This window comes from Macrobrachium rosenbergii, chromosome 15 (genome assembly GCF_040412425.1).
Source record: "Macrobrachium rosenbergii isolate ZJJX-2024 chromosome 15, ASM4041242v1, whole genome shotgun sequence".
Taxonomy (NCBI): Eukaryota; Metazoa; Arthropoda; class Malacostraca; order Decapoda; family Palaemonidae; genus Macrobrachium; species Macrobrachium rosenbergii.
Window position 1 is genome coordinate 45,598,421 of NC_089755.1, and position 23,279 is coordinate 45,621,699.

At 37.3% G+C, this 23,279-nt stretch overlaps 1 protein-coding gene across 1 annotated transcript in view; it reads right to left on the reverse strand.

Moving 5' to 3' along the window:
- Positions 1–659: 659 nt before the first annotated feature.
- Positions 660–23,279, reverse strand: part of Pis (phosphatidylinositol synthase) — a 29,909-nt gene continuing 7,289 nt past the window's right edge. Inside the window, exons 2-5 of the mRNA XM_067117549.1 lie at positions 10,694–10,865; positions 7,772–7,906; positions 6,502–6,655; positions 660–4,739 (exon numbers count right to left, since the gene is read on the reverse strand). Coding sequence (XP_066973650.1) covers positions 4,418–4,739; positions 6,502–6,655; positions 7,772–7,906; positions 10,694–10,733 — 651 coding nt within the window. The 5' untranslated portion in view covers positions 10,734–10,865 and the 3' untranslated portion in view covers positions 660–4,417. The remainder of the gene's footprint in view (positions 4,740–6,501; positions 6,656–7,771; positions 7,907–10,693; positions 10,866–23,279) is intronic.

Genomic DNA, 23,279 nt, shown 5'->3' on the forward strand with positions numbered 1-23,279 from the left:
AAGCCAGAGGACAGCAAGACATCTTAATTTGACAGCAGCTAAAGAAAGAGCTTGAAACAGTAATGTTATTCAGTCCTTCAATCTACTGTATCACATAATACTCTTCCAGTGTCAAAGTGAAACAACACCAGTAAAGGTTATATTAGTAAAACACAAAGTTCCTTATATATCACTAAATAAATTCAATTAGTGAAAAAATTCATCCCTATAGCTGCATGGGACCTCCAATCCAATCAAGTTTACATTACTTGTGTGCATTTAAGCAAATCTTCCAAAGGCAGGTTGGAAATGCTTCAGACAAAAAGTCTTGAAAGTAGTGACTGTTAGTGTTACTATTACTCAAAAGTTTCATAGCACCACTGAGCTTCAAACAAGAATTTCAAATGTCTTGCCTGCCCCTTAAAATTCCTTCAGCTTTCATTTATAGTTGTGTTAGCAACGAGAATGTAACTTTGATACTTGAGATATCTAACTAGAACAGGGATTCATACTCACCAAATCTCAAAAATGGAATTCATTCCATCAAAAAACCATATATATAACGGACATGGGCGATGACAATGATGCAGCAGCTGGAGATATTTAATTGTAAGATGATACCAACCAAAGTAACCTATGAAAAGGAAAGTAACATATATCAGGTAAGAAAAAAAAATGGATAGTTACTTTCAATGTATGTTATTTACAGGGTCATGGATTGTTACAAGAAGAGTAAGGTAAAGAATAAGTTTAAGTACATTACCAAAAAAATGACTGAATGGCATATTAAAAAACATAGTTCGCATTTCCCTAAATGTATCATATCATATGCTGAAAAAGTAACAAAACGATGGTTGCTTGACAAGTTACAAAATAAAAATTACTTCTAGATTTTACGAGATACAAAACAAAAGAAAATATCCTGCACTATGGAAACATGGAACACAAACAAATTTTCTTTCTTAGGCAAACTTCATAGCTTGAGACCCCTTAAAATAGCATGGTTCACTTATCTGATAGTGAACGTGATTAATAATAGTTTCACGTAGCTCCCATAAGAGAAATGTCTATCAGTCTCTCTTTGGCACAAAAGCTTTTATGTTACAATTATTACTTGACTAGAAGCAACTGTACTGAAGTTAAAGCTTTCATTTAAATCATGGGGGCACCTTAATTCATGCATAATTCATTACATTATATATGAAAATAGCAAAGCCATTGTCACATCTAAATTTATAATCCTCTAATAATTTAGTCATAGAAAAATAATTTATTTTTATGCCACAATTACAGCAATATTAAGCTCTTCTGAGACTATGCTGAAGATGCCATACACATCAAATGCATTAATCATCTATTCCTAATAAGATTATTGGAAATTGGAAAAATCTGATCCTAAGCATTATCAAACTAATTCAGACTACAGTCATTTTATATCAATATAACTAGCAATCACTTTTTGAATAAGACTAAAAAATGCAGGTGTTACAAATGTAAGTGGATATATTGCTTTAAACACAATTGGACTTTACAATACATTAGTGCCATTCAACATTGGTTCAACCAAATCTTGTTTACAAGAAAATTTCACTCGCATCTCAACAGTTATGAGAATGCCTGAAGGGAGGACTTTAAAACCTATTAGGTGAGAAAATTTTTCTCTCATTTCAATTTAATATAAAACCTGGCAGTGCTACAGAGGGAATTGCTATTCGTATGATGAGGTAATATCTAATATGCACCAAACAATGGATGGGCACTTAGATTTCTACATTAATGGTTTGGTAAGCTGCAACTGCATTAAAGGGATCTACTTCACACCTACCTATATATCAAGTATGCATTAACAGTCAAGTTCTAACTGTTAACTCTACAATATCCAATACCTGGCATACATAACAATTACTGGTCTACTTTTAATCAAAGACTCAACTTGCATTAAATTTCTAATAACCAACTAATTTTAACATAGAACCTACTTCTTATTGCTGTTAATAATTCCTAGCAAGACAATTTAAAAACACAATTCACAATGAATCTAGTTACTTAAACGTTTTTCAAACAAAAAATATAATATTCTATTGGATATGGTGTACATGAGAAACAATTGTTTTTGTTTTTGACAACAAATTACCATAAAATTAACATGAATTTACACAATGCAATAAATTAATAAGTAAAGGTCTGTCATCAGTCTCATGTAACTAAAATGCTTAAAGATTTAATTCATATTATTCTCTTCCATGTATTGTCAAGTACTTCTGAAATCCAACTTCAGAAGGCATTTTTAAATATTGTATTACTGCCTTTACTTATCCTAATTAGGCATAAAGCCAGCAGCAAAACCTCACATCATAGTCTTCAAAATCTAGCATAGCATATTACAGTAAGGGCCAATGATCCTAAACTTACTCAATATGGGTATCCTCAATGTTATTACACTTTCAAAATTCTACTTTTTATAACCTATGTAAAAATAGCATTCCTCAGAAACCCAAAAACTGCATCCAAAAAATGTGCTCTTTAAACGATATTCAAGTTCCCAAAACATGAATTAAGTGGATACACTAAATGAAGAGGAAGAAACAAAGCAGATTAAACTTATGAATTTGTATTTTTGGATCAACCTTAACTGGCCTGAAATTCATCTTTACCTTTACGAAAAGAATTCACAGTTTTAATTCTACATGCCAAGACTGAAACTGTGGACCTTCTAATATGTTACTCTGAACAAATGCAGACAAAGCTATCCATGAGCTTTTAGCAACTGGATCCACTGGTTTTTTACAAAAATGACAAAGGTAGGCATCACCTCTGTACACTATACCGGGAAATGTATAGCCTTCCTGGCACTAGTGCCTAAACTTGGACCATAAATACCATACATTATTCTGCCTACTTATGGGTGACATCATCAAATACCTGCTCAAAATTCCCTCACTTAGAACAATTTCAGTTCCAGTGATTTACCTGAACAAATTACCATTTCCCATAAAGTATAAATAATATCTATCACCTAACATTTCCATACATTACGATTAACCCTGTTATGTCCTACTGACCATTATTGCCTCCTACGGGGCATTACCAATGTTACAAAAAAAGCAATGTACTTTCCAAAAATTACAAATGTTGAAAGTCGCCACTTAAGCTTATGTATTTTATGTTGACCTTACTCTTGTACAGTTTTATGTATAGGATACATTAATTATTTCCATGCTGCATATCTACTCATTTGCAGGCTTAAAGAAGCCTTGTGCTTCTTCCTCATTCAACATTTCTTCCAAGCTTTGGTCCCATACCGCAAACATGAAATATGGCAATCATAAAATGACAAAAATAACAAACAGCAATCACAATGAAATTAAAGTATTCCTTTTATTTCATAATTTCCTATGCCAAAAACTTATTTCCCTGCTTAAAGGTTATTCTCTTCTTGAAGTTCGTAACTATGGATACTGTGAGGTAAGATGTGCAAATCTATCCACTACTCAAACCTGCAGCTTATCAATAACAGACAAAAACTGTTTCCCTACAATTTTCCTTCAATATCAAATGGTTTTCTTTGAGTGGTAGTAAACAAATATACCCACATAAAAACTTAAATGAAATGGAATGCATGAAGAAATTTTCTGTACAACCCAGAAAAATTTAACGTATTCATAGGTTTATATATAACTTCAGTTCACCACTGAATAGCAACTGTCATATAAAAAAGTTTTCAGTTATACTGATCACAATACAATTGACAGACTGGTAAGCCAACATAATATATGACAACCCTTTTACCTACTAATCTCAATCAAATTTCATCATTCCTAGCCAGCTAGTTTTAGTTCCATATTACATACTTCGTTTGCAGGACAACTTTCCTGTCATAATTTAACACACAAAAAATACATACAGCATACTATGATGGTTCAACTGTCATATTGCACTCATATAAACAACAGTGATTGTAATGTGTAGCAATTACTAGGAATCTTGGAGAACTGAAAATAAAAAAGTAACTACAGATGACTTACATTAATCTGATAGTTTACTGTATAAACTCCAAAAATTAGTCTTTTCTTACATACTCAAGAATGCCACCACATAATCTTTTCTACATAATGAAGAATGCCACCACTGCAGTGTCACATCATCGAGATGTAGCCCCTGGCATTCCATTGTTTTCAATTATCTGAAGTTATTATCTCCTATTAATTATAATGTAATTGGCAATGCCATTTGATAAAAATAAAAAGGCAACAATTTGTCATTATACCAAAATAAACCAGTTCTGCATAAACCAGACTCAATATTATATAAATCATGCAAATATTTAGAAAAATTTTAAGTTAAACTCATTCTAACATAAAATCTCTTAGGAGGAGAAACATTAGTTTTACCAACAGTAAAGCCTGGAAGAAAACAAACTTTTCTGAAAACTTCAGGTTCACTCTTTCTTGGCTGCTGCCTCCTTGCGATCTCGAACATCAATAGCACCAAGACTCAGAGCAGCGTAATAACCTTGCATTAGAGCTAAGAAAGATTTAAAAATACCAACTGGAAGTAGACCATAGGCCATTGCTCGCCATAACCCTATTCCAGCAATGATTGGGCCTTCAGTGAAATGGAGGAGGTAAAGTGAAGCATAAAAGAGCTCATTCCCTGAACACATGAAGAACAGCATTGGTCGTGAAGTGTAATAAAATCGCAGAAGAGCATTGACATTGGCTGCTTCACTCTTGTGACTTGTTTGACCAGACATAACAGACCTGTAAAAATAAAAGACCGGTGACGCACAAAATCTCTTACATGATAACTGTGGTTTTAATGAACTGCCACATAAAATAATGATGACTTTTAGTTGGTGTATGTGCACACTCGACTGCACACTTGGTTAAAATACAGCACCAACTTGAGATTCCGAAAAGAACAAAGTAGAAATTGAATGAAGATTAAATCCACAAAAGACTATACTATATTACAGATAAGTAAAAAAAGTTAATCTCCAAAACCTGAAAATAATTTTCACATTATTACCAAGTATGAAAAAAAAGTCATGTGAATTTCCAAAGAAAATATTATAAAAAGTAACACTACAAAATTTCAACAAAGATGATGCCATTTTCATCTTGAACCAAGTAGTGAAGGACAAACTCATTCAAAAGAGAGATCAATGGCAAGTCAGTCACCTTCTCCACCAGGAAGTGTTCTACCTCCAATCTCTGCCACATTGCCAAATGGCACGAAAGACATCACCTGATTGTGGCAGCTGGATAGGGGGAATGCCAGCCTTAGCAACCCCACTCTCTTCTTCTCTAACCCCTTTCCTAGACATGGCTTGGAGAGGAGGGCTAGGAAGGCTCGCTCGCTCGCTCTCCTCTCTCTCTCTCTCTCTCTCTCTCTCTCTCTCTCTCTCTCTCTCTCTCTCTTTTCCCAACAACATATATGGAAGACTTGGCCACACCTGAAAGTTAACCTGTCTTCAAACCCATGGAGGTTTGAAAGATACTGCACAGTAGATCAGAGAACCAAGAGATATCAATCTTTTGTCCAATGCCTCCACCATACTCTGTTTTGCAAAGTAAGACTATTCTGCTGAAACTAGCTGAGAGGAGAGGGACAAAATCATGTCCTATCTTCTCAAGACAAAGTTTGCCCACAATTTGATGCTTTGTTGGGAGGAGAATCAGCACCTTTCCTCATGGCACGAGAAACCCTCTGAACTTCACCTTCCTCTCCTCTGAGGAGACTGGGAGGAGGCCATTACAATAAGACTTCATGGCTCTTGACTGAAGCAAAGAAGGCAGTAGTTACCCAAAGGAGTCTCTCCTGGCAAGGTCGTTCATCTGTCCACAGACTGAGTCCAACTGGAGGGGAGTAGTGTTCAAGTGCTCAGATGTGTAGAACCTCTAATAGTGCATCAGCAGTGGGGAAAGAAGCTCGCTTGAGCTGCTGGACAGCCAGTGAACTGCCTGACCAAGAATTCAGACTGTTCACTTGGCCCAAAACACCATGGGCAAGCTGGGACCACAGCACCATAACCAATGGTATCACTTCATGAGTACATCTAAGGGTGAGCTCTAATGACAAGACTGGGATTATGTGTGGGGCCATGAAGGGCTTGCCTAGATTATTATGCTCAAATATAAGTGCAATAATTTCATGAAAGTGCTGTTGCAACTCAGTTTGGTGGATTACAAATCATATCCGACAAGAACTTCAAAACCTGTGTAGGCTACAACCAGTGGAAACACGAAATGACAACACATACGCTCCAGTCCCTTATATTGTCCCTGTATTTGTCCTTTCTCCAGATACAATACACCAAAATACATCCATAAGCAGATAGTAAAGGCTACATAGTGACCTCAGTTGCACCGTTTTTAACTTTTATTTTTCAATAACTTCCTTTGGTTGCTGCACTTGATGGTCACATTAAACTACTTTAAAACAACCACAACTTACAATAAGAAGTTTTGAAACTTACAATGACATACAATATTAATACAAAGTAATTAATTTATTACTTACGTATGCAAATGAAGCCAGTGGCAAGATATGTCAATAGCCATCGACATTTGAAATAGAAACATGTATTTGGGGTAAAAATGGCCCAGTGTTACTAGTAAACACATAGTTCCGCAACGATCAGTTAGCTGGTCCAACATAGCTCCAAATTTTGTACCTTCAAAAGAAAAAATAAATACTGTAGTAGAATATTCTGCAAATAACTAAAATTTAAATTTAGTTTTCTGTCTGGAACTCTTATGCAACATCTGTTTTCCTTGTAAACCAAATGATATACTTGAGTAAACTTAACCTTCAATTATGGATATAAAATTCCGACTCCTACTATCCATAATACCACTAACAGATAACCTCATTAACCTTTAAGGGGAGGGGAGGGGAACTCAGATTTGAATATATTTTTTGTGGTTTCACATAAAAAATAAGAATCTTCAGCACTCAAAAACAGTTCTGAATGAACGAATAAATATAATGAAATCTGGCTGGCCATCAAAGATGAAAAGATTTTTAGATGATATAGTGTTAAGTAGCAATGAGAGCCTTATCATTTTCAATAAACACGTGCCTCGTACTTCAAATCTCGCAGACAGCCCTCACCTTCTGCTCTGAGTCATAACAGAGCTAAAAATAATGACATGAAAGTTTTGTTTGTATTCTTTTCCATCTTTGTTCCTTATCATTAATGCTCCAGATTAAAATTTATATTTTATTACTGCATTAAACTAACTTGCTGCTGGCACAAAGGATGAAAACTTTTACTGACTTAACATTGAATTACTATATATAATGGCTTACAATAGTACAGTATAGTGTGGCAGCTTTTAAGAAGGCTATGTGTCAAAGCCATACATTCTCTTCACCAAGACGGGTACTCTGAGGAAGGTATTGTCATGTATTGAGACAAGAAGGCTTACAGCAATCAATCATTCTCAAATGCTTCCTTTTAGTACCTCTACAAAACCTCCTTGAATATTTTTTTCCTATTCTCTTTACAACTGGCTTATGGACAATTAATTCAACATATGCAACTACCCTGAAGTACTTTTGGAGAATACATCATGTACAGTATATAGTTAATGAAAACCATAATCTTCATCCTCCTACCCACTCTAACACTGCCACTCCTTTGGAGCTAGCAAGAAATTTACTAAATCCTGAAGTTTAAGAGTTTGTTGCACTCTTGGACTCTTTAAAATACACAGTGTCATACTGAATATAGATTGTTTCCTCTTGTACACCAACAGAAGTCAACAGGTAATAAGTATTGACTAACCTTGATTCAGCATCCTTGCAGCATGTCCATCAAAGGCATCTAAAAACCCAGAAAGGATGTAACTTCCAGCTGCTAAGCCAGGACTTGTTGGCATGTAGTAGAAGGATATGATTGCCAGTATGATCCGACCATACCCTGAAAATAATCATGTGTCAGTTCTTCTCTAAATGCCTTCTACATTCATTTGCATGAGAACGTGTCTTTAAAATGAAAATTTGTTCCACCAATCAGTCATAAAAATAAATATGACAAACTTTTAGAGTAATTTGTATTTTTCCTATACAAACCAGAGCCTTTTGTATAGAAGTATCCTTCAGAGTGAATTGGAAACAGCAATATGGTAATGAAGGGGGATTAGTGGGAGAGTACCTCTCATCTACCATTACTTTAAAATTTTGTCATTTTTCCTAGCTCCCACCTCAACCACCCCACCCGACTGTTCCTGAGACCAAAGGAAAATGGCCTCAGGAATAAAGTGGGGCGGTTGGGGTGGGAACTAGGAAAAACGACAAAATTTTAAAGTAATTTGTGTTTTTCCTAGGTTTATAAACCAGAGCATTTTATATAGGAGTAACATTCAATTTGAGCTGAAAACGAATGCTGAATTTGGTAAAAGAGGGGGGTTAACTGGGAGTTAATGGAGAAATCACCCTCACTCCCCCACCAACACCAAGCACGCATTACTCTGGCCATATGGACAACGTGGAGTGGTTGAGGTGCGCACTATGGTAAAATACTCTGGTTTGTATCCTTAAGAAAAATACAGTTTACTTTAGAAATTTGTGATTTGTTCCCATGAAAATACAAACCATCACCTTTTTTGTAGGGGACTCTCTCATTAGGTAAGAAGTTTTCTCCATCCACTGATAGAAAGTTGTAAACTCACCTGGAAATGTTAAGACCCCATTTGTTAGGCAAGCAAGGAAAGCAATGATTCCTGTGATCTTCTAATTGGTCTGGCATAGATATGCCAGAGCAGTTGGGCTGCAGGCCTGACCAAGGGTGTAAAGCCTGAAGGTGTTCAAGTACGGAAAAGATCAGAGAACTAGGTGTTACCCATGTAAGTGTTACACAATTTGGAAGGGAGCTTATCTTGGAATCAGAATATAGCTCTGCTACCCTACCCCCCTGACCCCCTTGTTAAAAGGAGAGTGGGTGGAGTTACATCTTAGTCGCCAAAGCTTTAAGACTGGTTGGTCAACTGAATAGTGACCTACATCTAAGCCTGGTCCAGCAAGTGCTCAGGCTGAGTTGCTTCTCCACAGAAGTGAGAAAGAATGAAGAGAAGCCATCACTGTCATTTAACCACAGTCTAAATCTCTCCAAGTACCTTACACGAGATGCTTTTCTGCCTGAAAGGAGCTAAGTGCTTGCACAGCCTACTGAATAGCCACCACCAGGTGGGTTACATCCCTAAGGTAGGATGAAATAAAGATGGTATGATGTTATAGACACACACACACACACACACACAAACCCATGTACTGAAAAGTTAACCAAAAAAGCCAGGAATGGACCCATGCCCCTGACTTAGTTTTTTCCAAGTTGCACAAATAGGCTAACTGGTATCAAAAACATCATAAGCTCATCTGACACATTACAAAGGCAGAGTGAGAAGGGGCATTCTAAACATCAATATACTTCTTGTGTTTGCTAGAACTACCAAGAGAAGCTGACAAGAAGAGAATGGGTCCTCCTCGGTAGCATACATGGCTGAAACCAGGAACAAAAGCCTCTTGTCTGGACCACCAAAGAGTCCTGGAGAGAGGAAACAAATGATTGTTTCCCTCATCACACTCAAGATTCCTGAGTTTTGCCACAAACCCAGGAATAAACAAAAGAAAATGATGGGCTCCCTAGAATACCAAGGGAAAGTGACATCTTATGAACATACTCCATCCACAATGAGAAAGTAGGAGCAAACAAGATAATAGAAGTAGGCAGTGACAGGCCTTGTGCACAGGTCTGGATCTCAGTTGGGGTAGCCTACTTAAGGCCGCTTCACCTTCCCAGCGCGAACAGCTCTTCACGGATGCGAAGGAGCAGGGAGAGGTAAGGAGAGGATGGGAGGGAAGGAACTAAAAGGGTTAGGTGTGGGGTACTCCTCCCCTATGACATCAGCAAACAATTCTTTCTCCCGCTTTTCTTACTTCCAAACCTTTCCCACTGTGAAGGTCACACTAAAGCCTATCCAAACAGAATGTGCATAATGGTGTGGCAACCAGGATAAGGAACATAAAGAGACCACATATGTGCTTAGTCCCCTAACAACGGCATTGTGCATGTTTTTATGTTTTTCCTCCCTCAGAAAAAAACATACGAAACACTTCAAACTTTGCACAGAAGCGCAGCACAACGTCCGCACTAAATGGTGTCTGAAAAGGAAAAGTGCTTGCTGAGGTCAGGTAAACAATCCGGCATCCTAGTTAGGTACGCATGGTTCTGTTAGGCCACAACGCTATTATTTATTATGATTTAAAGTGTCCTGGGTTAGGTTTGGTGAGGTGGTCATGAAAGTCCAGATAAGTAAGGACCCGATTCCCTAGGTTAGGTTAGGCTAGAATAAAACCCTGTATTTGTTTCGTGGTTTCCCCCGCCCTAAAATCCTGGTTCCCAATGTGATCTCCAATAACCGTTGGATTTAAGGGGGAAGGGGTGCAGATTCCCTAAAAATATTAATTTCAACTACGAAATACAATTATGGTTTAAAATAACAGATTAGGCTACTAAATATTTTTCTGACACGTGAACCTTTAAATTAAAGCCTTGACTTCTGGTCTTGGCTAGTTTTGAAAATTGTTCAAATGTTGAAACCATGGCTAAGGTATTGACAGACCACCCAGTTCGCTTTACTACGCAAGGCTAACACAGCCTAAGCGGCTACGAATACAAGTTTTAAAACACTCCCTCAGTCATATTTACCAATGAGGTTGGGGACGAACAAGAAGATATTTTCTGACATCCTGGATCTTGGCTTTAATAATACCAACGGGATGGTTCAAAAGGCACTTCAGAGTGTGGATTCGGATGACACTTGATCTCTATAGTCAACAGGGCAACAAGAAGCACTGCCGTTCCGACGATCTAGAGCCCCCTAAAAAAGAAAGACCTTTTTGATAATATTTTTTTATTTAGATATTTCAACTTATATTTGATAGCAAATAAAACTAATTTGCACATTTAATACAATCTCTTGCAGAATACACTGGAATATTTACAAAAATACAACGTTTTCTCTTTTCAAAATGGAGGTCTAGGCCACTACTAAACACTTCTTACATTTTCGCAACCTGTGAAGTGTCGTCTGCCAGAGACAGGTAATTTCGTTATCTCCTTTGCACAAGTCACTAGTAGTGCTTCATTACATCATACTCGTAGAGGCTGGCTGTATTTGCTTTTTTTTTTATTACGAAATAAAAGAGTACAATGTATAACACATTTAACACAGGTTAAAACAAGATTTGTCCGTATATTTTTTGTCTTCATAATTGTTACTCATAAAAGTTCATTAACATTATACTTTTCAAAGTAAGATTTTATGGCGATATTCATATATGTTTATCTAACATATATGAATTTGCTACACCTACACGTCTCTTACAAAACTACTTTATCAAATATAATTCCATTGGAGCCTGTCTTTACAGTCTGAGTGCCAGAGATTTTATTTTGCAGTGGAAAGAAAAACTTATCACTAAGAATCCAAGCATTTTATTACGCCAAATATTCCTTCATTATGAGGAATTCTGGACCTTTCATAACTACTTGTTAGCCACGGTATCTGCTGCATACAGTGCAGGGTTAAAATGTATTTAGTTAATCCATCATGATAATTACAATTGTGCAAAAAACTAAAAGACCACTAACCAGGAAAACGAACTATAAAGGAACAGAAAACAGAGCACAGAGAATAACCAGTGAATAACAATAATGAAAAAAAAGGCAAGGTACTACTATAACTTGGTAACTGTATCAGATATAATACCACTAATTAAAATTCCGAGCTCTAAATCGTTTCGAGGAATTTCCAGGAAAAAAAGAGAGAAAAAACATTTTCGCGAAATAGATGATCGTAAACCTGATCAAGTAATCTTTGTCCTTTGGTCGCTTCCTGAAGATGTTCCATCAAAGCCCATCAAAAATGACCACCGGGCGGAAGTGAGAGAATGTGAAATGTTAGGAAAATGCGAAAGGAAGAGACAAACATACTTAAGTCGAACTGAGCAATAAATGTATACAGGGAAAGAGGAAACTGAGTCAACAAAATTTGGCTATATTAATAAACAAGTAAAAAATGCGCTGAAGTTTCTTCGGCGCAACAGAGTTTTTTGTACAGCCGATACAGCGTATAATCAAGGCCACAGAAAATTGATCTATCTTTGGTGGTCTGGTCTAATGCTGTATGGCCCGCAGCCCATTAAACTTCAACCACGGCCTGGTGGTACCTATCATATATCGTTGCTAAAAAGCACGATTATGGCTAACTTTAACTCGATATAAAATAAAAATTCATTGTGGCTAGAGGGCTGCAATTTGCATGTTTGATGAGTGGAGGGTGGACGATCAATATACCAATTTGCTGCCCTCTAGCCTTCAGTAGTTTTTAAGATCTGAAGGCGGACAGAAAAAGTGAGACTTGAGCAGATGTTGCAGGCACAGTTTTCTTTACAGAAAACTAAAATGTAAAAATGGGGTTGATTTATAGCATACCAGTTTATTTCAGTAGCCAGCAAGTTTTACTGATGTATAAAAATATATCGCATTAAAAAGACCGGCATCGACGTCTCTTGGGGCCCAATAACGAGTGATTTCTGATCAACCTTGTACGGTATTTAATCATCGCAACAATCCACGTCGGTCGGAGGAACGTGTTTATTACCGCGAGGTGCAGGATTACAAAACCCGGAAATTAATTACGCAGTAGGAAGTCTCGCCCTGACGTTGGGAGAAAGCACAGCAACCTACGGCGATCGTTGCAACATCTTTAGCACAAATATTACATAACACGTCCACAGCGATGTCTTATGAATTCCCGCCTGGTTGGCGAGAGACCCAATGACCTGACTCGACGAGAGAGAGAGAGAGAGAGAGAGAGAGAGAGAGAGAGAGAGAGAGAGAGAGAGAGAATTCAATTTTGCTTTCATTCCCGCAAATTTTGTTTCTTTCTCAAATATCCTAGCTCTCTCTCTCTTCAGACTGTTCTAAAGTAACTAGCCTACTTCCTTTACTTCAAGCCTTTCGCTAAGTGTTTTGAGAAAACTTGCATTTTTTGCACTTTAAGTTAACCTGGAATCCTCTGTCTCGTTCTTTCCAAGTTTATTTCACAAACACACACACACACATATATATATATATATATATATATATATATATATATATATATATATATATATATATATATATATATATATATATATATATATATATATATATATATATATATATATATATATATATATAGAGAATAAGATGGCCAGTAGAATCTGCAGCATATCATAAATTTATTTCACCAACGTTCCAGGATTACAATTTCCATCATCATGGCTAAAACTGAGAAAATAAAAAGAAAAATCCATACGAGTGAAAATAAAATGGAACGTAAGAGCAAAACATTTTTCAAAATGTAATGAATACATACATCAATAAGCATAAAATTTAATGTCACAGCAAAATGCAATTAAAGTGAAAGGAAAAAGCATGAATATATGTACACTTTAATTATTATAACAACTGAAGTCATCCAAGAAAAAAACGAAACACAAGTGGTGTTTTAAACACGAGTCACAAGGACAAAGATAAAAATATAATACTAATAGTAAATTGAGCAATATAATATTTATAGTAAAATGGGCAATATAATACTTATAGTAAAATAAGCAACATAATACTAATAGCAAAATGAGCAATATAATACTAATAGTAAAATGAACAACATAATACTAATAGTAAAATGAGCAATATAATGCTAATAGTCAAATGAGCAATATATATAATAATAATAATAGCCAAATGAGCAATATAGTACTAATAAGGGCCAAATGAGTAATATAATACTAACAGTAAAATGAGCAATATAATACTAAAATAGTCAAATGAGCAATATAATACAAATAGTCAAATGAGCAATATAATACTAATAGTCAAATGAGCAATATAATACTAAAATAGTCAAATGAGCAATATAATACTAAAATAGTCAAATGAGCAATATAATACTAATAGTCAAATGAGCAATATAAGACTAATAGTAAAATGAGCAACACAATACTAGTAGTAAAATAAGCGAAACAGAATATTAACAAAGAGAAAATACAAAAAAAAAAAAAAAAAATACTAGACGAGATCTCACGAAAACAAAGGCCTGTATGTTAAAGGACTGACTAAATTTTGACAACAAGGAGAGGAACAGCCTAACAGACAGAGGAAGTCGGGAAGAAATGCGTAACTGTGGAATGATCTGTTAGGCAGTGGTATATGGTACTGCACTTGAACTGTTTGCTAAGACGGTGGTAACTATTCACTAGACTGGAGGATGGATAACGACCGGTTTTCTGCTGCTTCAGATGAAATCTTGAAATCACGGTTTCACTTTCTTCCACTTTGTTTGGTTTTATGTACAGCCCTCCACAGGGATAATTCCCTCTCTGGCGGGCCCTTGTACGTTTTCAAAATAAGGTGCTTCTTATATTTTATAATTGTCTTTCAGTGTTTTCTCCTCAGTACTCGCAATTTCCAGTATGGTTACGAATTGGGGAGGATTCTTTCTTCGATAAAATGATCCATTCCGCCGACTGACACCCCGATGACAATCATGTGTGAATCTTCAACGAGAGAGAGAGAGAGAGAGAGAGAGAGAGAGAGAGAGAGAGAGAGAGAGAGAGAGAGAGAGACTCTGATCTCAAAGTTACTGCTCTCTTGTACGACTCTTTTCAGACAAAGGCTAGATGATACAGATTCTAAGGGGAAAAGTATGGACAATATTGGCTGCTAAATCAGATTTTCGTAAGGGAAGCGGTAACAGCTTTACAACTCTTATAGTATCCATAATGCCAAAAAAGAAACCTAAAATATAGTTGGGGTGAAAAACTGCTATCAAGTGACCTGGAAAATACACGTTAAAATTTATATATGATATGATGATGACATAGGAAGGAAGCATTTTCTCAGCTTTTCCGAACGAAAGTTTCTCTCTGTATCGCTAACACGCGCTTGCATGAATTAATCTCAGTAATAAAGAACGGCCTTAAATAATATAAAACAAGGCGACTGGGTAATTCTATGCTCAACGATCGTACAATTCGTAAACACAGGATTCAGCGGAAGCTATTGAAACAGTGGTGAATAAAGAAACATAGCTAAGTTACACAACCTCATATTGCGTGAACGAAATCAGAATTCATATGACACAGATAAGCAAGAGATCCTGTGCTCCAACTCACCGCCCCCTCCCAAGACATCCTTTCCACCCTAGCCAGACATCGTCTAGCTACGCAATTAATGTAGTAGCTTCGAGGGCTTCGTTGTTTTTGCCGTTAAAAATGCTATGACGATACCACTAGCGTTCTTAAAAAAAAAAAAATGCCGCGGGTAAGCAGGCATTACAACGGAGCACTATTTTTGATAAACCTTGAATTTCCTGGCAAACAACATTTCCATTCGTCCTTCCTGAGATGCAAGCGATAAATCCCTACCAAGTTCCGGCTGCAAACTTTGTAATCACTTCCCAGTAATGGTAGGTCGGCGTATATCCGATCCCTCCAGGGAAAGTTAATGGAGGCTATAATGCTGATCTTTTGTTATCGTCCGACCAGATAACAATGGCGGCTCCAGATTGTTTTGTCTGGAAGCTGAATACACCAGCCTTTGAAGACAACATAGCAGGCAATTATCCCTTTATTTTTAAAAGAGTTAACGAGGCAATACTTCAGTTCTCATTGACGATTTCTGTAAACTTGCGGAGCAAACATTCTCAGCAGTAATTAAGTGCGCGTTCATGAAGTTCTTGCAGGGGGTTAGCATAAGAGGGCCTTTCTGAACAGAACTTCCAGACTTCAGGATCTATGTTTCTTTGCTTTCCTTTTTCTCCTGAGTAAATGGACAGTGACCATTGATAAAATATTCATATATTTTTATTCAACCAGGGAAGGTTGTTTGTCGGTGTGTGTGTGGGATAAGTTACCTGTCGTTTCTAACTAACGAATAGTTTGCAAAGAAAGGGTATACCGAAAATGCACACCACAACAACTGACACCATCGTATTGCGTCTGAAACTGATGCCACGTAAATTCAAACCAGTAATTACGAACAACAGGAAACAAGAAAAAATGCGCCGAAGTCTGGCGCAATCGAGTTTTCGATACAGCCGCTACAGCGTATAATCAAGGCCACCGAAAACAGACCTATCTTTCGGTATGAGCCGCGGCCCAGGGAACCTTAACCACTGCCCGTAGGTTGCCTGTCCCATATCGTTGCCAGATAAAATAAAAACTACTGAGGCTAGAGGGCTGCAATTTGGTATGTTTGATGATTTGAGGGTGCATGATCAACATACTAGTTTGCAGCCCTCTAGCCTTAAAGCCGGCATAATAGTTTTCTTTTACAGAAAAATAAAACGACGAAATCAGAGCAGAATGCATTAATCTGAACGCTATTTGAGGATTAATTTCATAAACATTGAATACAAAGGATTAAGAGTATACGATTGAAAAATATAATGGACGAGGACCCTTATGGTACACCGCACCCAGAACATTAAATAAACTGCCGTATTAATACAAATCAATGCATATGTTAAGCATAAATTGCAGACGTTTATAACCATGAAACTAAAGGAAAGAGAAACCTCCTTTGGATTTACGGATGTGCTCATATTGAATAACAATGATAATAATGATTGGGAAAACTTGGGCGAGAGAGAGAGAGAGAGAGAGAGAGAGAGAGAGAGAGAGAGAGAGAGAGAGAGAGAGAGAGAGAGAGAGAGAGATAAAACAGGAAGGCCTAAGGTTTGTGGTATCATTTTCTTTCTTTTGAGAACAGGAACTGCTTGAAAAGGGACTTGTCCTCGAATCAAAATAGAAACCAAAGCAATAATAATAATAATAATAATAATAATAATAATAATAATAATAATAATAATAATAATAATAATAATAATAATAATAATAACTGTGTGCTTGAAAAGAGATTTGTCCTCGAATCAAGATAGAAACCAAAGCAATAATAATAATAATAATAATAATAATAATAAAATAATAATAATAATAATAATAATAATAATAATAATAATAATAATAATAATAATAATAATTGTGGTAGTAGCTTCTTAGTACAGTACATCTGAAGCATGGCAGAAGTCGTATATAACAGGCTTATATAACAGGCTTCCTTAAACTATTATCTTCATCTCAGCGAAGGAGTTACCCAATACTCCTTAGATAACCTCAAAGAAGACACCAATTAACGAGGTTTAATGACTGTCTTCTTCGTTCATCCTTCAGTTAAGAGGATCTGTCATCAATCAGTGGTCTGTAAAAGACACATACGGAAAGAAAGTCCTTTTAGTTAAGTCGTGACGAAAAAAATTTGAGAGAGAGAGAGAGAGAGAGAGAGAGAGAGAGAGAGAGAGAGAGAGAGATGTGCAAAAAGAAAAGTAGACTGGAGAAAGAGAAAAAGCAAAGAAAGAGAGAGAGAGAGAGAGAGAGAGAGAGAGAGAGAGAGAGAGAGAGAGAGAGAGAGGAGAGAGAGAGAGAGTGAGATGCGCAAAGAAAAGTGGACTGGAGAGAGAGAGAGAGAGAGAGAGAGAGAGAGAGAGAGAGAGAGAGAGAGAGATGCAAAGAAAAGTAGACTGGAGAAAGAGGAAAGCAAAAGAGAGAGAGAGAGAGAGAGAGAGAGAGAGAGAGAGAGAGAGAGCAGAGAGAAATGCAAGGAAAAGCAGAATGGAGATAGAAAAGCAAAACAGAGAGAATGAAAACAGAAAGCAGAAAGCACAAAAAGAAAAAATGGACAAACAGAAAAACAGAAAGGGGAGAGAGAGAGAGAGAGAGAGAGAGAGAGAGAGAGAGAGAGAGAGAGAGAGAATCTCACAAAAGGCACTTATGCACGTCTCTTCTCTTCATAAAGCCTAAATATAGAACGGTGGAGTGGGGCGGAGAGGGAGGAGATTTATAAAAGCACAGATCTCGGGCAGCGCAAGTCGCACCTTTTCAAACGCTGCCGGCTGAGAGCGCTTCGGAAAAGATCTCTAGCTGGCAGGACGACGACTAGTTAAAAAGCCGTGTTAAAAAGTCGTGTCTCGGAGAGATCTCAGTCTCGGGGAGATCTCAGTCTCGAAGAGATCTCAGTCTCGGGGAGATCTCAGTCTCGAAGAGATCTCAGTCTCGGGGAGATCTGTCTCGAAGAGATCTCAGTCTCGGGGAGATCTCAGTCTCGAAGAGATCTCAGTCTCGGAGAGATCTCAGTCTCGGGGAGATCTCAGTCTCGGAGAGATCTCAGTCTCAAAGAGATCTCAGTCTCAAAGAGATCTCAGTCTCGGAGAGATCTCAGTCTCGAAGAGATCTTTCTCAAGCGCCGTGATCATTATCCCTACTTAATTCGCTAATGATCGAGATTCTGGGTTTTCTATGCGAAAGCGTTTTATACGTTTTCTTAAATCTTTGAATTCAATATACCCAATATTTTAGTATATTACGGTTCTAATGTAATGGAATGGAATGGAATATAAAATTTAGGCCAAAAGCCCAGCTCTGGGACCTATGAGGTCATTCAGCGCTGAAACGGAAATTGATAGTAAAACGGTTTGAAAGGTGTAGCTGCACTACGAAACAGCTGTTATAAGAGGTGGGATGGAAGGATGGAAGAAAGATAATACGAAAGGAGGTGCAGTAAAATGAAAGGGGGTTGCAGCTAGTGGCCGAAGGGACACTGCAAAGAACCTTAAGTGGTGCCTACAGTGCAATGCGTGAGGTGCACTGACGGCACTATCACCCTTCGGAGTACAGTTCTTATGTAATTACTCCCACATTCGACAAATTTCTTTAAAGCTTACTTCCTGTGCATCCGAAAATCTCAAGCGGCCAAAATGCTTTAGGTATACAATGTTCTATGTCTTTTATATTAAAAATCAATAAAGCAAAACCAAGAATAAAGTGTGGCTGAGATATAAGCAATTTCACCTGAGCTACGTGATATATATATATATATATATATATATATATATATATATATATATATATATATATATATATATATATATATATATATATATATATATATATATATATATATATATATATATATATATAATATATATATATATATATATATATATATATATATATATATATATATATATATATATATATATATATATATATATATACACACGTGCATTACAACTTGACAGTTAATAATTCTAATCTTAATTTTTGTAAGCAGCGGAATGTCTTTCTATCTTCTGCATACTGGAAGGGTAAAGTCACAATAATTAAGAAGAGTAATATCGCAGTTCAATTTTATTTCTCACAGAAATCGCGCAAATACACCTAATCTACTTTTTGCATTCATTTTCCGATGAAAATGAAGCAGTATCTCTTTTCAAACGCCCAGCCTACCAAATGAAATTGAACTGTTTCAATTTACTGACCTCTACTCTTCCAAATGTATAGTTACAATAAGAAGACATTCTGCCAACTTGGAAGAGTTACAATGGAAATTATATATACGTATAAATACAACAACTATTTGACTGAAAATAATTTACTCTAGATTGGCTAATATAACCAAGTTAAGAGAACATTGTGGTCTTTAAAACTTTATACACCTTTGAATCTTCACATCATCATGACTGAGGGAAACAACTAGACTTAAAAAGGCGTGATTAGTATTACTTCGTATGTAACAGTACACAGAGAATAGCTTAACTGTCCTGAGAAGTATGACCGACGAGAAAAATCCAACCCCAAAACATGTCCTTGTTGTATTTCACATAAATAAGGCCAGGCGATATTGGCTTGTCTAATATTTTTCGCTTCCGTGAGGTTGCTCGGGAATGACCAGAAATGTTACAGAATAATGGCGATAACAGCCCGTGTGCCATAAAAGCAAGTAAAAATGCGACGAGTTTTCAGTACAGCCTATAATGCTGTATGAGCCGCGGTCCATGAAATTTTCAGCCACGGCCCTCCGGTGCTGGTGGCCTGTCATATAACGTTGCCAGACGGACGATCATGGCTAACTTTGATCTTAAATAAAATAAAAACTACTGAGGCTAGAGGGCTGCAATTTGGTATGTTTGATGAGTGGAGGGTGGATGATCAACATACCAATTTGCAACCCTCTAGCCTCAGTAGTTTTTAAGATCTGAGGGCGGACAAAAAAAGTGCGGACGGACAGACAAAGCCATCTCATTAGTTTTCTTTTAAAGAAAACTAATAAAACATGAATCTAGAACATCCTAAATATTCTCGTTGATTACAAACAAGAATGATTTACGAGCTTTGAGACGCAACATAGTTAAGATTCTGCAATCCACATCATGGATAAGTTGTGTAAGGGAATTTGAGGATTGCACTCAATAAGAACAATTGAAAGCCAGTGAGTCTGAATGCTTCAATATCATGTCCTGGCAACCTCCAGTCAGGAAATCGAAGGAACTGTTGACCTGTACGTTGCTAGGCCATGATAATGACACCTCCAGATTCACTGACCGCGACTATAGTAAAGTCTTAGTGCTAGAGAAGTTGAGTCGATCAACTACTCTCAGTGTAAAATGACTTCGGCAGAACCTTCTCTGATTTTTTAATTACTTGGTTTTGGTGCTCATTTTTGGGTAATAGGAGACAGACAACTTGCAAGTTTTAAATGGCCTAAGAGCCCCACACTCAAAAATGATAATGTAATTTCGTATTCAGATGAGTTTCAGGAGTTGTCGTGGTACTTCCTGACAGGGCTGATAACAATGTTGCTCCTTTATGTAATGCACACACACACACACACACACACACACACACACACACACACACACACACACACACTTTCTCTCTCTCTCTCTCTCTCTCTCTCTCTCTCTCTCTCTCTCTCTCTCTCTCTCACACTCGTTGAAAGGCTATCCATTTTCGACTAGTATGCTCTACACATGGTATGAACACAGGGACTCTATGATTAAATTAAACAGCATTACTTGTTTCATCTAAAAAGATGGAAATCGACAACACGAAAATACAAACTCTCCATTTTGGAACGAGAAGAAACGACGCAAATTATTTTTCTCCAAGTCACATAAAATTTACGGTGAAAAGCCTGACTGCTGAGAGTAAACTTTTGTCGGAAATAAACTACTGTATCTGAACGCTCCTGGCATCTCTAAAGGGCACCAATCCCCTTTCCTTAGGACACATTTATACTTGCACCAACACGAGCAAAAACTTCAACATTTCAGCTCTCCATGGATGTGAGTGGATGGTGAATGAAGGAAAAATGTTGAAGATGTTGAGATGAAATGTTTGCGTAGCATAAGCGGCCTAAGAATTGATGTGTTGAGAAATGTTGCGATGCGTGTAAGTGGTACAAAGATACAGGGAGGTGAAAGGATGGATAAAAGTATTTCCAGACGGTTCGGTCATGTGGAAAGAATATACAATAACAGGATGTTGAAAAGGGTATGCAATTCAGGAGTGTTAGGGGAAGGAGGAGGAGAGGAAGACCTTGAAATGACTGGTAGATGTATCAAAGAGGTGCTGGGAAAACGGGGCCTTAATATCCAGGGAGCGAGAGAGTGCGTGCAGGATAAGGGGTGCATAGCGCAGCGATTGTAGAGGGTTCGACGCGATGCTGATGAGCCTTCTGTGAAGGTGTATGAAGTAGTTTAAGAAGGTCTATGAAAGTGACACAGACAGTTGTGTTATTTTTTTCTGGAGTCTTGTTGAAAAATAAATATATGTATGCGTGGGTATGCCTTTAACGTACAGTATGTAAGAGCAAACTTTTATGTAGATATATCTACACAGACATACCCACAGGAATCTTATCAAGCGCCGTGCGGAAGGATGATGGCAACGCTCTAACTTCTCTCCAGCTTTTTCGGGATCAACCATAATCATAATTCTTGAGACGCCCAAAGAATTTCGGACTTAGCTTCAAAGGGGGAAAAATGACTGCAGTCCGGAGTAATTTTCCGTTACGCCCTTTGCTAAGCTCATCCACACGCTGCCGGGGAGAAATGCAATTAGAACCAAACAACAAATTTAACGATGGTCTGCGGTGCATTTCTTTCTTTCTTTCTTCTTCTTCTTCTTCTTCTTCTTCACGGGGAGAAAACCACATGCGCATGAGGTCGGATAAGCCACCGAGGAAAGCGAATTAAGTGAAAAACATTCGGCTATGATCCGCGATCGCTCTAAAAGGAAAATTAATGGCGGGAGGAAAAAGCGAGCCGCCGTTTCATACCGGAAGTTGGGTGCAAGCGGAAGAGGATAAGTATTTGTTGATGCCTCTTACTTATTATTTTGATTGCCCATGACGAAACGAAGCATCTGATGAAGGTCACTTTCATCAATACTGTGGCATGTGTAATTCCTGAAATTCATCTGGTCAATTTAATCTGCAAATGAAAGGGCACGTGGATTCGAGGCTGAATGTGGACGTAACAGGTTCGTTTAAAGGGGCTTCCGGTTGAATTGAGTTGTTGAACTACTGAATACTGTCTGAGCCTCTTGTTACTCAGAACTATCAGTGAGTCTTGCTGTTGTCAAGAGGAGTATCTGCTGCTAGCGAGCCGCTGCTAAGTATTTGTACTGTAATATGTTATGCTTCTGATAACTGATAGATTCACCGGCGTCTTAAGGTTGCCAGAAGTTTCCAGAAGTATTTGATTTCGTACAGATATGACTATGTAATGTATAAACGTTATAACTTTCATAGGAAATTGTCAAGATCACGAAAATAGAGTTTATCATGGGCGTAAGGTGTAGGAAAAAGGGGAAAAATAATGGAAAACGTATGGATTTAGCAGGATAAATAAAAGAGTGAAAAACAAAGCAAAAGTGGAGAACGTTTAGAGCATAGAAATAAATGAGTTGGAGCGTTAGTACAAATACAGTGGTTCTTAATATAAAAGCCTCACACCCCAAGGGGGGGACACCAGTATTTACCCCGGGTTGGGGGTGGGGGAGAAGAAGCCCAATATCAAATATTACACAGGTAGGATTTTCGCAATCAAAAAATTACTGAAGACAAGAATTTTTAGTTTTATTTTAGCTGAGCAGGGATAGTAAACCACAGTGCCGAAGAGGTGAGGAGGGAGGAATTGGAATATAAAACTTAGGCCAAAAGCCAAGCGCTGGGACCTGTGAGGTCATTCAGCGCTGAAAAGGAAAATGAGAGTAAAGGAGGTTTTAAAAGTGTAACAGGAGGAAAATATGGCAGTTGCACTATGAAACAACTGTTAGGAGAGGATGGGAAGTAAGAAGGAAGAAAGAGAATATGAATGGGGGCACAGTAAAAGGAATGAAAG